Genomic DNA, 17732 nt, shown 5'->3' with positions numbered 1-17732 from the left:
GAGGAGTACTTTTGACAAATTGGGCCCCAGCTTCACTAATAAATATAATTTAACTGGGACTTTCAACATGGTTGTTCTGAATGACTTTTTCTTCACAGGTCACCACGACTGAGGTTCTGAGTGGTCCAAATCACAAAGGCTGTAAGCATTTAAAATTCTGCTACAGAGACTTTCCAGCCCATCACAGACTACCCTCTGACCACCTCAGTGGTGGAAGACCTTGAGCTGCCTGTCAGTGTGATTCCAACCATGGAGTCAGAGTGAGGGAACAGGAATCATCCTTCGTGGAAAAACAGTTGTGGTTATTCTCTGCGATGTTTTATTTTTAATTAAAAAGACATGTTTCTTGTTCTCCTCAGAATGAGCCAAAGGAACATTTTGCACTCATTTTCAGGTCATATCATACTGCACATATTGCACCTGATTTCACACCTATGTAGGCAAATTACTATTTTTCTGCACAAGTAAATCATTATCAAGGTAACAGACAGTGAGCATCACCAACACCTAGAGGTTACAATCCATTTTAGGAAAACATGGCCAAACTCTTGGAAAGGACACTTCCATATTTCAACTGTTTCTCTCTTCCCTGCCCAGCCCCAACTCCAAGCCCCAGCATGCCCCAGACTTTGTTCCTATATGTGATCTGGATGGTAAAGATTTTGTTTTGTTTCTGTTTCCCCTAAGAAAGGCAGAAAGGTTAGTAAGTCTTTAAACTCCCCGTTCTTAAGGCTGTTAATATTTCACATTGCCAGCAGGGAAAGGAATTAAAACTGCCAGTAGCTATCCAGATAGATTTTAAAATCCCCTTCCCTCCCCCTTCTCTCTGCCTCCCTCAGCTTCAGAGGATATTTTCCCCGCAAATTGGTTTTAAATTAAGGAAGGTGATGAAGGCAATGTGCCGTCTCAGCATTTTCCCAGGTGCACTTAATCTAATTTCATTAAGGAGATCAGGACAGATGATCGCTACAGTCGAAACATTAAGTCTGTCCATTTTTGTATAAAAAAACCATTAAGTCTGTCAAAGTGTCGGCGGGTGGGCTGTTTATTATTGGAGATGAAGGCGCGCTTTGCTTCCCCAATAAACTGTCAGGAGTAGTAAACCACAAATGAAGTCAGCTGCTGCCAAAGATTTGGGTAAAGATCTCCAACTGATTTTGACACAGGTGTGGGAAAGGCCAAGGAAAGGCTTGGAAACCAATATTTCTGTGTGTGTGTGAGATATTTCAATCTGACCATCGAGGAGTGCAAGCATTGGTGGATCTGATCAGGCAGAACTGCTGATGCCTCTGACACTCTGGACACTGTGTTGACAGGAGCCCAAGCTGCAGCTTCACCTCTGCTTTAGCCTGCACTCATCCTGCCACGCTCAGCATCTTGTCTTATGTAGACAAAAACTCGCAGAAGCTTCATTCAACCCCTGCTCCGTTCTGAACTCGTGCACAGCTCTGACTGAAATGTAAAATCACATTCCTCAGACAGTCACACGGACATCAAACAAAATTAGAGGAAACTCACCAAAATACAGAAACTTTGGAAGACCAAGAGCCACGACAGAAATCAAGTGGAACTTTCAGATACTACAAAACCAAACGTGAGTCATTTGCAAAGGAGAACGTTTTCCTTCTCAAGAAAAATGCAGCTGGGTAAACTACCATCATATTGATGGCAAAATACCATCAAGAAACATTAAAAGGTATAAAATACTAAGTTGAATTACACAATCTTCAAGTACATACAGAGAAACTAATAACAATATGGAATCAGAAGTGATGTGCTAACTTGAATTTCATGAGGAGGGAAATGTGCTGTGGGCTGCCTCGAGCATCGAGGGTGGGCAGAGCAGAGGAAGGTTCAATTCCCCATCCCAGGAGCAGCCAGGGCAGGAACAGAGCCCAGTCTGCTGGCAGAGGCTTCCACAGTGCAGCAGGGATCAAAAGGAAGATGTGGGAGAGGGGGAAGAAGCCAGATCACAGCATGAAAAATGACTGGCTCAGTCCTGGTCTCCACCTGGAGCTCAGGGCTCACAGGTGACTGACACACAAGGACTGTTCTTGCTGCCTGGGGAGAACTGTGTGAGCCCACGTCTGTACTGCAGCCAGGGCTGGAACTGACCCTGCAGGGAGGGGAGGGAGGCTTTTTTACAAACATGTTTGTAAATATTTTAGCCTGTCTTGCTTCGAGTCTTCTCTGTAAATCATTTCTGTGGGAAGCCAGGACTCCTGTCCCTGAGGCTGCACAGCAAAGGCTGGGCAGCACCAGCTGAAGCATCTCCTCTCACTCAGGGTGCCACGACAAGCCCCTTACTGATCTGGCAGACAAAAGAAGCAGTTGATAAGCAGCTGATAAGTGAAAACAGCAGCTGATAAGAGAGAGAAGACTCACCTTGGCAACAGAACACCCATTTCAAGCAGGATGCTTCCAGTAAGGGTGAATTCCCAAGCAAGGCCAGGCAGGCATCACTTCTAGTCTTTACTGCTGATAAAAATGTTGTTGCTGCCTCTTACATATCTGGAAAACTCCTGTGAAACCTTGTTTGGATTTTGTTGCCTATGGGAGCCAGAAGCAAGAACTGCTGGAAAGCTACAAAACCCAAAGCTGACTCATGGGCCACCCTTGAGCTGTATCCTTCACACCTGCACAGGGGACACAGTGCTGCACACTGTGCTCTTCTGATTAACCTGGTAAACAATCCTGGAACACGTGAGAAACTCTGCAAGCCCTGCAACTGCAGCTGTTGGAGGAGGCATCCTCCAAAATTCTCATCTTCTTGGCATCTTTACGGTTAATTATATCATTCGATTTAATTAATGGAATTGCCTAACTCAACTGTCAATTCCTATCCCCTGCCTACTCTGTTCTGTTCTTTCTGATCACCTTCCAAGGAGTTACTGCCATTGCCTTTGGATTTAAGGCTGTGCTATAATGGTGTTTCTTGATGTGGGCAGACAGCTGTACAAGATTGCTCTCCTCCCTGATGCCTCAACTCTTAAAAGTTTCTTCCCAAGGTCCCTGGTAAGATAAGAAAATGCTGGATGGGGAACTGGGACAGGGAGACGTTAAACAATGGAGAAAGCAGAGAGCTAGGGACATGCTGACTGCCAGCAGCAGAACTGGAATTATCCTGCCATGCCCAAGAGCTCTCCATAAGATCTCTTCAGTTCTTTTATGCGAGTTAATGATGGATTTTTGTCAGCAAACTAGAAGGCTCTTCTCATTGTTTGCTCTGAAGTTTTTTTTTCTCTACATTTTCGAGAGTGAATATGGGCACCACAGACTGTGATGACTCAGCTTTTTATATACAGAATAATGTATTTAAAATTTGAGGTTTTGTCTGGATAAAAAGAAAACACAAAATCTCAGCAGGAGGGGAGAACACTGGTGCTGAAGTTTTGACTCATTTTCTCAGCTGCACTTTTGCTTTATTTAAATACAAAGGTCAAGGAGGGCCACTATTACTAATATTATTTACTGGAGTTGCAGCTGAGAAGCACAACTTGGAAGGCTCCTCTCCCTCTGGAAGGGCTTCCAGGGCTTAACTCAACTGGCCCGAGTCTCAGTGGGAACCTTTGTGTGGTGGGTGGAACGATGGAAGCTGAGGGCATGCCAAGTCTCTCCCCCATCTGGCATTTCCCAAAGAGCAACTGAGTGAACTGGGAAAGCAGTGGGCTTAGAGGATGCTATTTTGCTGGTAAATCTGTTCATGGAGAAGGATGAAATAACATAAATTCACTGAGTGGTGAATTTTCGTCTTCCTGTACTGGCAACAACATTACATTTGCCTGTTTATAGCACCCAAATCTTTCAAGGCCTACAAGGTTATTTTAAATTCAATATTTTGATATTGTTTAAAAAGCAGATCTGTTCTTAATAACAACATGCAGCTTGTCTGTAAAACAGAGCCTTTCTTCCATTAGGAGAATTAACCATCTTTGCCCAGTTACTCCTACATGGGAGTCAGCTTTCTCCCTAGTTTTCACTCTGTATCACTGGGCTTTCAGTCTGTAAGAATTAAAGCTCAGAAGGAGCACTGATGCTGTGCATGTGTGTGCATGCACATGTATTATATGCAACACTACTGAGTGATGCTAAGCCTGAAGCACAGCCCAGGCACAGGGTTCCACAGCAGCATCCAGCACTGCTGACTGGACATCTTATGGCAAAAGGACCACTGAAATTCTGCCTGAGAACCCAGCTGGGAAGTAACTGGCAAATGGAGACTCCTCATTATTAGCCACAGCTGAAAACTGTCACAGACTGAAGTGTAATGCTAACAGAAGTGCAAATACTGCCATGTGAAAGCCCTCGGTTCAATTCCATGTTTGATCTTTCCCTTCTGCTGCAGCCAGGAAAAATCTGAATTTCTGGAAAAGTACCGAGTTTAATTTTTCAGAAAAAAGGACATTTGAACGATGGACAAAACCAGTTCGAGGACCTTGGCTTGGGTAGGGTTCAAAACCAGCAAATTACAGATTACCTGAAGTGGAAACTAAACTTCCAGCCTCATGGAAACAACAGACTTATCAGATGGAACCCACTTTTTCCATTGCTAGATAAAATGTAAGGAGCAGGGGAAGAGAAACTTCCAGAAAAAGTGCTGGTGGGGGCTTTATCTTATTGCTGGGTCATCTCATACACAGACACACACAGAGTGACCATTCCTATTAGAGCAATTCCCAGACCTCTCTTCATTGTTACATCCCTTTCTCCTGCTGCCTAAACTATGATTTTTCCTGTGGGTTTGTGGATACCCTTTCAAGGTCAACACAGCTGAAACAGCAGTGATAATTCCATCCCCCAGATCTTGCACACAGTTTATTCTTCTCATTGCTTCCACTCTTATCACCTCCATCTCTCACTCAAGCCCACAGTTCTCATAACTCTCTTTGCCTCACAACACTCCCAAAATTGTGATATTCAACCCATGTTTAAGTCCTGTGTATCCTTGTTCTCTGTAACATAAGGAGCATCCTGTTCATCCACACAACTAAGTTCTTGATCAAGCTCTCACTACCTCACCTTTCATTTACCATTTTAACCTTTTCCCTGGTGACAGCTGATGTACCTGTGTCCTTGTGCCAAGGAAAAGCTGCTGCAAGATCATTTTCCCAGTCTGTGGCTTTGCTTGCTACACACCTTCCCACTTCCCAAATGCCAAACTGTCACTCTTCACATTTTGACTCTCTCACAGCTTTCCTCTTCTTCCCAACACTGACATTCAGCACTGCTGTAAACTTTCATCTCTCACTGGTCTGACTTGATCACCCCCTTGTTAAACTTTCAAATAAGCACCTCCTTACTACTTCCTTCTCTGCCTTTTGCTGCAGAGAATAACTTCCCATTCACGGCCATAAAGCTCCCTGACTTGCCCTCTCAAATGCCTCCTAAAACCTAAACACCTACAAATCCCCCCTTCACCTTATTACCTGCAAAATCAAAGCTGGACAACAACGAGGCTGCTGCTGTGCTGAGACAGAGCTGCTGTTGACAGTGTCCCCCCATTCACCTGAGCCCCTTCACTGTGATCCCACCCTTGAGCCATGAGCTGTTCTGCATCTGCACCACTTCTGGCAGGATGGAACCCAGCCTGGGCTGGAGCCACCACAGCACCTCCGTGCTGCTCCTCCTCCCATCCAGCCGGGGCTGAACTGCACCTCCTCCTGTGCTGCTGATACCTCCAGGCACCTCCTGGGACTCAGAAATGAGCACAGCAAACTCCAGCACGGCAAGGCTGATTCACACTGCCCAAATAAACTCACTGGGCTGCTGCAGAAAGTCACGTGAAAACGCTGTTTTAGAAACCTGACTTCAAAACTTTTGGTTTCCATCTTGGATGTAACTTCACCTGCCCCTGAGGTTGCTTACTACAGCTAAAACACAAAGCACAAAGCTAATACATGGTAAATGCTGATTCAACTTGAAATGCAGTTCCATTTTTTGTACATCTTTCTTAGCACCACATTAAGTGAGGAATGCTTGATACCCAACCCCTGGTTTGGTGAGCTCGCTTACACTGCAGGGCCATGTAATTAAGCTGACAAGCCACAGTTTTGCACACAGCAGACAGAAATCCAGGACTGAAAGAAGATGAACACGGAATTACTTTTAAAGAAAGAAACAGGCTTTTTTTTTTTTTTAATGCAATCTTGAACACTGTTATTAAAAAAATGAGAGCAACGTTTTGGAGTAACGAGCAGAGATTACTCATTCCCTTGTTTTACAGAAGTTGACTTTTGGCTTTCTGCAGAACACCATTTAACAGAGCACATTACCAAGCTGCTAGCCACTTTTCACAGTGATGCTAAAGCAGGTAAGAGACAATAAGTGGAACTGTTGATGGTTTATATTACTCTATTATGTTAATGTTCACTAAAGTATGCCATAAGCTCTCTCATTACATGTGTATAAACCAATTCTCTGTGGTGTTATTCCTGTGCTAAATGCTATAACTACATAAATCTTGAATTAATGGAGACTTTATAGTTCCTGAAAATGAAGGGTAATTGCTATCTGTTAATGCTGTTGTTGCTATTAAAGGAAGTATATATTTTCAGTAACAATGTTTATGGACCGTGAGCTTCACATCGCAGCTATTGCACAGAGCAGAGACAGTGTAACACAACCATCAGACTGACTCCCTTCCTCTCCCTCTTCCCTCACAGAAAGCACAGTATCGTTTTCACAGCTTCAACAAACCACCCCACAAGCCTCCTAACAGCTGCAGAGCCCAACCCAGTGTCCTTCACTGAACATGCAGAACCAGGATCTGCATTTCCATCTCTGAGAACGCATGACTTGCTGAGTTTCTCGCTTGGTTAAGTGGCTGGACAGCTCACTTTATTAGCCTGGGTATCTCCAACAGTTCTTTGAGAAGTGCGTGGTGACAGAATGATAGGTGTGAGAAAGTATCATCCCACTCACTTCCTTTGAGATTTCGGCAGTCATGCAGAAGTGAAAGGCTATACTTGGCCAGAGACAGTTCTCAGAAAGTGGATGGGATAGACAAGTCCCCAGCCTTGAGCTCCTCTTCTCTGATTATTAAAAACAGCAGTGCACTGGTTGGAAACACTCTCACAATCTGCTGTGGTACTGTACCTTGCACTAAGGTAATGGCTCCTTGGTTCTGAGACACTGTACGTGTGACTGACTATGCTCAATTACTTTTCTCCCCTGGAGTCCTGCACAACACTGCACAAGACAAAAAACCCAAACCATCAGGAGAGTGTTTGTATTTTACAATGCAGCGAGGGTAAAACCTCAATTTTACTCTAATGTCTATGTTTGAAAACATTAAGAGCTCAACAGCCCATATACCTATGAACTAAATAAATAGTGGATAATTACTAGCACGGTACAGAGAGAGAAGTAGGAGGTGGAAAATTTCAGTTTTGCTTCTAGCTCTGTTGCTGACTCAGTTTGTACTTGTACATGAACTTCTTTCCTTGTCTGCTTTCCTGGTGAGTTACACGCAGACGACAGAGATCCGCTGTTTGTGACTGACAGAAATTGTTATGCAAATCAGAAGCACATTGGTAATTCCTGCCCTGCCCTTCATTAGTGCCAGTGTGTGTGGGTGTACCTAGGAAAAGCTGCTCCTTGCTGACCAAGCAGGAAAGCAGGACTGTTCTGTAGCACTGGGAAATGCAGCTGACCCATCATGGAATTCGGGAGCCTGATGCTGGGCTGGGCAGGAGGGTGAATTCTCCACCTGGCTGCAACAGCCAGGGAGTGGTAACAGAAGATACATTTTGCCAACACATGGAAGGGGGAAAATGAGTGTAATCCCTCAGGATATCCACATCAATATTTTTATAGCTCCTTGTTGCATCAGGCAGGTTAAGTTTTAGACAGACACTGGATGAGTTTCCAGAGGAGTGTGGTATGCCAGGTGCCAACACAGCAAGTCAGGCTGCCCTTCTGTTCCCCAACTGGAAGGCAATGTTGCACTTACATTATCCCTATGAAAGGTTTGAAGCATCTTCACTTCAACCCTGGTGAGTTTACATGCATGTGCCCACGTCTTTGCTGACAGGAAAAGAAACCCCACTTAATTCCAGAGACCTATTTAATAGAACTGTGTCATGTCTCATGTCTCTACAGATCAGGCAAGAGATAGAAAGATGATGATCTTGTGCTGCTCTCCTTATGAAGAAAAGAAATGTTGTTATTAAGGCAGAGTCACCTTAAGGAGAAGGTAGCTGGGAAATACATGAGCCTAGAAGGTCAAATTGCAGTTATAGATATGTAAAGAAATGCCATATTAATGGTAAGGAACACTATAACAGCCTTTCATTTGCTGTAAAGGACAGTAAGTTACCAGTCAAACACAAAGCAGCTTCCTCTGAAGGTAACCTCAGATCCCACATTCTGAAAGCTAATCAATGTTGTTCAGATTTCAATTTCTTCTCTACAAGGTGAAGTCAAACCTAATCTAACAAACGTCAGTCTCAGATGTAATGCCGCTAGCTGGGTCTACCAGTGTAATTTAGATAATCATTAATAGCATAGCTGTATAATAAAACTACATGTCACTTACAACTTCATCTGAGGTTTGACTGGCAGATCTTTAAACAGTTTTCTAAGTGATTGCTTTTACTTTCTTTGATTGGGCAGTCTAAGAAATGTTTTAACCCCGTGGTATCTAAGCTTTTAGGGAATCATTTTTTACCCTCACCACCCCTGCTGTCAGCTCTGCTGCTGTGTAACCTTGTAAGAAACAGAACTTGGGGGGGGGGTGGTTTCAGGGAGTGACTTTTTACATATATACACATATATATATACACAAAATTAAAACAGAATAATATAAAATAAAATATGCACAGTATCTTTCATTCAACACATATGTTTAAATGCTTCTCTTCAATCAAGCCTTCATCTCAAAACACAGCTTTTGCCACATTCCAGGGATATTTAGTATATAATGGGACTTTTAAAAGAAGAAGTTGAAGAAACCTTAATGCTCCTAAACCTCTAACAATACTAACAGAAAGACTTAAGCAGAGGAAGCTTTTAGTGTAGTCTCCTGAACTCGTGGTAACCTCTGATGCAGGGCTGCTGCTGAGGAGACAGGGCTGCTGAAGTCAGCCTTCACTTCTGCAATGCTGATCCAGGAGAAGCCTCCACGCCACAGCTTCTCATGAATGAATGCAAGAGGTTGGACAGCCAAAATATAATAAAGGTTTGATGAAGATCTAATCTGAGACTGCCAAGTTTGATCTGCCAGAAGAAGAAGCCGGCAAGGAATACTCAAGTCTTTTATACATTTGATGCTCAAAAGTGTGGTGCAACTGGTGCCACGTTGTGGGACTTCTCTGCTTTCCTTGCAAAGGTGAAACAAGAAATCCCCACACACAAACACACGACTACAACCTTTCAATGACCAACCTCTGTATTCAAAAGAAGGTCAGAAAAACCATTGCTCTGTGATAAATATGCATGCAACATGACAAAACACTCCTTGACAGTTACCACACTGCCTTTGAGGGCAGGTGCCAGTTGTCCCATCCTCTAAACTGGTTACAAAATTGACATCCTCAAAGGTTACTATAAATAAAATATGGGCCCCTGACAAGTTATCAGAGGAAACTTCCTCTGAAACAGCACTGACACTACGACTCAAGACTCATCAAATGCTCACATAATAATCAAGAAAGACTATTATGTTGACAGGGGTTTCTTTCCTGCAAACAAAAGCTACATCACAGAGTACCTGGTCCGATGTTTTCTCATTCAATTATGGATATTTTTAGGTTTGACATGAAGACCGGAGGAAAAACGTTATTTTCAAATTCATTCTTATTTTGGCTACCAGGGAATTTCCAAGCATGTGAAAGAAGAAAATTCAGTCTTACCTTATCGTCTATATCGCTCTCGCTGTCACACTGTGGATTAGAGAGAGAAAAAAAGATTTTGAGAAACACCTTTATGTAAAGGGATCTTTTGCATCATCCTCTTAAATCTTTAGGATAGCTGTTTATGATGTTCACAGTTCAATGAAACACACTTCTGATATTTGCAGTAATGCTTTTTACATTGCTGGCATAAACCAGACAAAGCCAGATTCTCTCTTATACAAATTTATGGTGTACTCTTACTTGGATGGGAGAAAGTGAGCTTTAAACAAAAAAGACAATCAGTGCTGCATTATAACAACCACTGTAACATGAATACCACAACAAAAAGCATGCCATTTTATCATCCCAAATTGTGGAATATATAGTAACAGTTTTGCATTGCTTCACCTTGATAAGCACTTTGTCATCTAACAAGGAAACTGTGAAACTGGCAATCAATTTCTAATTTAATGAGTGGTACCAAGAATAGTAATTAAAATACATCATAAATTCTGGTACATTTTTTAGTTTGAATGAGATCACGATCCCAGGAGGAAGTGTTTACTTAGAGACTTTTGGAGTGTAATCTCTTACAGGCTCTGAAAATGAAATGCTCTATTTTCACAGCTCAAGCGATGGAGAGATAACTCGAGCACTGAACATTTCAGGACATGCACATCTTACTGGCTGGAGCTCAGAAAGATTTACAATTGGGAACAAAAATAAATCTCAGTGTCTGTCATGCTGGCAGAAAGTGGCCAGGGTGTTTTGCAGCCTTGGTGCCCAAGAGGAATTGTCTCCTTCAGCTCATGGGGATGGCCCGGGTGGGTGTCCATAACTGGCAGCACCCTGCTGAGTTCCCTGGGTCAACATGAGGGAATTCTGCAAGCCAGCAGGGATGAGCTCCGAGTGTGGAAATGGTCCATGAGAATGCACATGCTTTGGTGTCATGAATGTAAATGAAGAAATGGATCTGTTGGGTCATTTTGTCCAGACCTTCCTCATGGAGCAGGGAGGGGAAATCTTTCCTGTCACATCCTTTTATCCTAGAAAAATTTTCAGCTTTTACATTGTTAGCTTTCTGCTGATTTTTGAGAGAATATTTAATCTCTTCTTCTTTTATTTGGCACATGAAATTATTGACCCCAAATACTTGAGGAACCTTTTACTCTTAAACTCTCTGAAACACAGTGAGCACATGAAGAGCCTCAATACAGCAGAGGGGTCTCCCACAGTGACTTTGCAGTAAAGACTGCTCAGCTGGCTCCTTATTCCCATTTAATTGCAGTGAAAATGCCTGATTTAAAGAACTTGTTTTTCTGCAGTCTTGACTAGGTAGATCTCTTTTTCTTTCAAAATGAAACCATTTTACACCACCCCACCTGATCCACAGCACGTTTTTCTCAGAGCAATCCAACTGTTTAGTAGGATGTGCACAGATTTAATTGTATGTGTGACCATTGTGGGGGAAAAAAGAACCTAAAGAAAAATGGAAGGAATGACAGGAAGGCAGGACACTGCTCTGCAGGGGCCAGGAGCTGTGGGTGGGCAAGTCCTATGGGAATACCCAGTGTTAATGCCAGCAAACTGCATGAAGTCCCAGCCAATTCCTTTGTAGCAGACAAGAACATTAGACAGCCATGTCTTTAGCAAACACCTTCCCACAAGCTGTTTGTGCCTTTTTTGGAGACTTTTATTCCGTCGCTGAACTTTACGAAAATTATTACAAGGAAACCCAGTTTCTGTTTTTCACGAACCAAATGTGAAACCAGTCCTGATAAATCACCACCGTGTGCTGACTTCCCCAAACCCATGTCACGCAACCACAAACAATTAGAAGTCTCTGCTCCGGGCCTGGAAGGGGACTAATTGTCCATCACACACGTTGGAACAGGTTTGCTGGGCAAAGGCTGCCCCAGTACCTGCTGCATTTGTGCTTGCTCCAGACAGCCATAATTCAGGCTGACAAAGCAACACATTCATCACAGCCAAGCTGGGGGGTGGGGGAAGATGCAGTCACAGCAGTCCACTTCTTATTTACAGGCTCCTGAGAGGCACTGGCTGACTGGAGGGAAGCCTTTCACCTCCACCCCGAGGGGCTCCAATCAAGCTGTGATGCTACAGGCACTGTGCAGGCCCCCAAACCACCACCACAGTGGGGTGGGTCACACAACCTTCTGTTTTACCCTTCAAACCTGGCCTATGCAAAAGTATTCCAAGTCATAATTTTAGTCATTCAACGCACACGCTCATATTTTAGAGGCAGAGGATTTTGATGATGTGATTCGACTTGCATGGTTGAGACTAAAGCATGTCACAACTGAATTACACCTATTATAAGGGTGGCATAAAAATAACACTCAGCCCAGAGTTCCTTAAGATTGTATGCTCAGGCAGTATCGATACAAATTTTAATTCTTACAGGGACTTAAAGAATGATACACTGCCGTAAAGTAACCAAAAAAATTAAACTCAGAAATCTGTTGACTAGAAAACATTCAAAATTATCATTAAAACTCAAGACACTTTTGCCTATGAATCCTGGTTTAATAAAACCTCAGTATCGTAAACATTAATAAATTTAGCCTAAAAATATTTTGACAGCAGATGTAAACAATTTTTTTGAACTTCAGTAATCATTACTATTCAAACACAAGTTAGTGTTTTAGCCCTCCTCTCTGTTTTTTTAACAAAACTTGTCTTCCTATTTCTTACTGCATTATGATATTTAAAAAAAGAAAGAGGTCAGGCTTTTTATTGTTGAAAACAGATTTGACCTCCAAAATTTAAATGCCTATAATGAATATAAAACCCTATTACAGATGGTCTGCATTACTAAAAGGTGCAGAATTGCTTTATTTAGATGCCTAATTTTGCTTTGTACCAATATGCAACTTTGTCTCATGTAGATAAGTGAAAGTTGCAAAAAGCCAGTGAACCATCAAATCCACATGCTAAATTTTATAAACAGACACACAAATGAAGCAAACATCTGCTCTCTGAGGATACATTTTCCCTCATTCAGGATCTGTAAAGACTTCATAATTAATTGCTTTTAAAATGGAAGAGACAGCAAAGAATTTTGTTTCATTTTAGCTTACATCTTCCTTACTTTAATCATGATTGCATCAGTCTTGCAACTGCAGAAGCCAGCAGGGCTGTGGATGTGGATCCACACGTGGACACAGAGCCCTCCATGCAGCTGGGACTGCAAGATGGGTGCTTCAAACACTGCATTGGTGACAGAGAGTTGCCCAACTTCTTGTTTGCCTCAGGAAAGCAATTCCTCTCCTGCCTCTCCAGCCGCGTAGGGTCACTCACACACACCAACTGACCCTGTATTGATTGCCTACCATGTGGCTTTAAACCACCAAAATACCACATCTTAACCCAGGTCAGAATGAAGTCCCAAACTGGCCCCAAGTTGCTGAGCAGTCTGTGTGATGAGAGATCGTGGGGGAAGAATTAACCCACTGATATTTATAAAATCTGGACTTCGGCTTAACACACACGAAAATGGAAAGCTTGAGATTCATGGCTACCAACCCACCGACCCCTGAAGAAAACACAGCCAAGCTTTGGTGGAAAAGGCCCCACGTTTCGGAATTCCCTTAGATTTTCTTCTTTTCACATTAAAGAAACAGCCTCCCACATTCTCACGGAGAAACAGGAACCCACAGGCTGCTGAACAAGCAACGGCACCGAAAAACTGACGACAGCAAAACCAAACCTGCCCTGACAGACCTGTGAAAAGCAGAACCACCGCTGACCCCTTCCCTTCCCTTCGCTGGGGGTGTTTGGTGTGAGACAAACCCCAGGGCTGCAGTGGGCTGGGTGGGTTCTGTGGTCACGGCCTTCAGCCTCCTCCTCCTCCTCGCCTCCATCGCCCGCCCCGACCCGGCGCAGAGACACTGAGGAGGGTGTGTGGCATCGCAGGGATGTTGAAATGAATAATGAAGTCACAGGAGAAACTTCGGTTTGTCCACAGAGGATTTAATGTGTCTTAAAAGCCAACTTTGCGAGGAGGAGGAGGAGGAGGCCGAGGCCACCACCCAGCAGGGCCTCACCTCCCACGCTGCTGTTGTTGAGGGACAAAAGCCCTCGTCAAAACAAAAAAAAAAAAGTTAAAGAAATTGTGGAGAATGGCAACTGTTGAAAGCAACGGGGGCTCATTGAAAGACAAAAGCTTCAATTACCTGGATTTTTCTAAAGGCCTGTTAACACTCCTGGTCTATAAGCGGGACTGTAAACACGCATTGTGCTGGGTTCATAAAGGCTCCTAAAGGGATTATTCACTGGGTTGTGCCAATTGCCTCTCAATTCCACCAAGAATGTTTGCAAAGCCGACCCCTAATTGTGCTCCTTTTTGGAAACAATTTCTTGCAGTGACAGATTCCAGTCAGAAGAAAGCCTCCCACGAGGTTGGTTCAACACATAACTCAGGTAGAATTGGCTCCGTTCGCTGCAAAAAGGCCTCGTTCCTCTGTCCTCCTCCTCGCTCTGCCCTGCACAGGAGGATGACACAACTCCTGCAGAGAGTGACCCACCACCCAAAAGCCTCTGCTGAACTTCCATGGGTTCACCAGGGCAGGACACAATCTGGGGGGCTGGTGCTGATGGACCGTGCTCCAGGCTGAGGGTTCAGGCTCTGGATGGCACAGGGAGCAGAGCAGTAAGAAAATCTGGTGCTTTCCTGATCTTCACCTCAGCAACTGCAGCATCTCCACCATCTCCTCCATTCCACCTGCTCCCTTACTGCATTCTAAAGACCAGAGGAACCACAGGCAGAGCTCCCACATGTGTAGACCACGCCCTGTGGCTTCTCATTTTTTCTGATGCTGAGGTGGAATCTCACTTTTCAAGACCCTCCCCCCTCCATCGTGGCTTTCCCACCAGGCAAGGAGCTCTGATACATTCCATCACCTTGTACAAACCACCCCAACAGGGGCAAAGATGGATTTATGGCTACTGTAAACAGGCAACAGCATATTTGGCAAAGGACATTCTCATACCATTACACTGGCACCAGGCTCCTTGCAAGCTGTACTAAAACTGTTTGTACTGTCATTCTGGTTGTTTTCTGTTGAGCTTAAGAACCATGAAAACATCCTTTGACTTTTCTTACCACCAGTGTTTTAACTTCCAGATCATCCAGTTTTTCTTCACATCATAAAAGTGCTACATTGATTTATGTGAAATCAGATAGTCACATAAACTGTCTCATGCCAGGAACAAGAGCTCCAAGAAACAAACTCAAAACCAACCCAGCTCTCACAAGACTTCAACAAGATTGGCAACGCTTAGGTGTCACATCACAGGTTAGGTGCAGAGAAACACTGTTATTTCAAATGGAGCCACTTCCTCCAAGCCTTTGAGAACTGCACAGAAGTCACCTCAGCTTATCAACATCAACTTGGTTATCTCCTTTTTCACCCAAACCCAGCAGTTTACGATCCAGGTTGTGCCTACACAGCCTCAAGGCTTTGGGCCCCACTGTGCCAGACACTGTACAGCACAGGAGTTACAGGTTCCTGCCCAGACAGCTGACAGAAAGGCTTGTTTTTCCCTCTGCACAAACACACATACCTACAGATATTATTTACATTGTGATTAAGCAGTGGGTGATAGACATCTAAGCTAGTCATGTGAAGAAACAGATCCCAGCCTGGAGGGACGTGTGATCTAACCAGTCTACCTGCAACTACAAATGTCTGGGGAAGCGCAAGGCTGAGGGAAGAGGAGGCAAAAATATTAAATATACAGTCTATAATAGTACCATGCAAGATGGCAGGGTAGAATATATATGTAAAAAGTTGCATAAAATATATGAACAGTGCAGATACCTACAGAGCTTGCACACCCACCCACAGCCCCAGAGGACGGCCACGTTACCGCTACCTTATTATTTCCAACCACAATTAGTTACTGAATTTTCTTTTAATAGCGAGGCTCCGGGAAGAATGAGGCTTAAATCCCAGGTTGTCAACGTCTCTTTTAAAGGAAGAAGTAAAATCAAGCCTATTTTTAAGAGCCCTCCCCTCTCCATGCCCTCTGAGCTAACTTCCCGGGAGCAGCTCGCAGCGGCAGCGCGTAGGGATGCGCTCGTGTGTGCAGGGGGAGGGTGTTGTTTCCTATTAAGTCTGGCATCAGATTCATGTCTGCAGGGGCTTGCTTAAGATGATAGGAAGAGAGAGTTTTATCATGAGCCAGACTGACAGAAAAGCTTGCTAATGGGACTTGAGGCATACACAGGAAAGAAAGTGCCAAAACATTAAGCTACCGCCAAGTGTCAGAGGGCCACTGATTTATTGCAGCAATTTTGCCACTGTGTCCTTTATAAGGTCCCACAAGTCCTTCCTCCTGGCAAGAAGCTGTGAGCTGCTGCAGCTCGGGGAGAAGTTTAGATCCAGAGCACAGAAAGTGTCCAAGCGAAAGGCGGGGGCCGGGGGGAGGACGGAAATCGAATGTTGACTTGAACTTGCCCCAGGCAGCAGAGTCCTCTTAGCTCCACTGCCTCCCTGACAGCTTGATGAAATGAGTCAGGGCCTCCCCATGGCTAGACCAGCTCAGGCTTCCAAGTGCCGGGGTAGAGCTGTAAGAAACAGATTGAGCCTCAGGGCAGCAATTTTTTTTTTTTTTCCCTTTCTCTCCTCAGCATTTGGCTGGGGGAAGGGGGAGGTTATGAGCACTACAGATGTATAGGCTGAGCCTTTGTCTGCGGAGGGGGAGGGCGAGGGGGAGAGAGAAGAACAGCAAGAGAGTATTAGCTATGGCAGCCAAGAATAGCCCTGAGCACTATAACTAATTTTGAGGGGCAGTGATGCATTGTACGGGCTATGTGCTGTTTGGTCTGAGGGGGCCCCTGTTGTGAAGCAGCAATCAAGAGGACATTTTGTTAAGTGACCAACAGCTGTCATCTGCAAGCCCAGAGTGGGGAAGGAGGGAGCAAGGGGAAGAAGGGAAAAGGGAAAAAAAATAAAAAAGAGCATTTGTCCCTTGGAGGCAGAGCACATTAATCCACCAATCTGCCACAGCTTTAACTCTAAACGTGCTCGGTGCCTCTGAAGAGTGGAGCTTCACTCCAGCAGCCACCCGGAGAGATGGGTTCCTCTCGCCCTGCTCCAGCCTGGAGGATGCAGGGAGCTTCCCCACCTCTGCGGGTCGAGAAACCCACGCTAAAAATACTGTTTAAGTCTCTTTTCATTCCATAAAATTGAGTTGATCTGCTGCAGCTTAGGGTCAATCCCTCAAGGACTGTTTTTTCCCCCCTTCCCTTTTCCTTAGCACTCATAAATTAATCAGGAAGACCCTGACTAAGTCATTTCATGCTGTACAACATAAAAGAAAGTCCCCTGATGATCCATGCAAGGATCTATTAAAAGCGGGAGGAGGGAGGGAGGAAGGGTTAGGGAAGAAGGAGAAAAGGGAGGGGGGGGAAAGGAAAAAAATCTCAACCTTTTTGATATTTTAGGATAAAAGCTGGAGGACTTTGTTACGAATTCTAGCCAACATCAAAACACCTTAAATAATTCAAAGAACATGTTAAAGGGAAGAAACTGAATGTTGCTCTGATGTTCAGTTGATGCAACGCAGAATATTACCCAAAACAGCACAGCCTGTTAAGGGAGACAGCAGCCTTGAGCATTTCAGTTCTTTAGAAAAATGTCAGAACCTGTAAAAATCATAATTTCCAGCAACTTTTTTTTTTTTTTTTTGCATGATATAAACTCAGCGAGACTGAAATGTAGATTTCTGACAAGCTGTTAACAAGACAACTTTAGAAATCTGTCTGGAGCTCTCAGGGAGATGGGCTGCCATTTCACTGCTTCGAAGAAGTTCATGACATGACAAGCAAAAATCAGGGAACAGAGACCTAAAAACCACGGTGTAATTTTCATT

The 17732-nt window shown here is 44.0% G+C and overlaps 1 protein-coding gene across 19 annotated transcripts in view; it reads right to left on the bottom strand.

The window, feature by feature from the left end:
• Positions 1 to 17732, bottom strand: part of FBRSL1 (fibrosin like 1) — a 507770-nt gene that overhangs the window by 161729 nt on the left and 328309 nt on the right. For all 19 annotated transcript variants that reach the window (XM_027689358.1, XM_027689364.1, XM_027689371.1 and 16 more), the window contains one exon: positions 9852 to 9881. In XM_027689358.1, coding sequence (XP_027545159.1) covers positions 9852 to 9881 — 30 coding nt within the window. The remainder of the gene's footprint in view (positions 1 to 9851; positions 9882 to 17732) is intronic.

Source organism: Neopelma chrysocephalum, unplaced genomic scaffold (assembly GCF_003984885.1).
Source record: "Neopelma chrysocephalum unplaced genomic scaffold, ASM398488v2 Primary Assembly neopelma1_77, whole genome shotgun sequence".
In the NCBI taxonomy this organism is placed as follows: domain Eukaryota; kingdom Metazoa; phylum Chordata; class Aves; order Passeriformes; family Pipridae; genus Neopelma; species Neopelma chrysocephalum.
The sequence above is the reverse complement of the archived record's forward strand: the minus strand, read 5'-3'. Positions and strand labels throughout refer to the sequence as shown.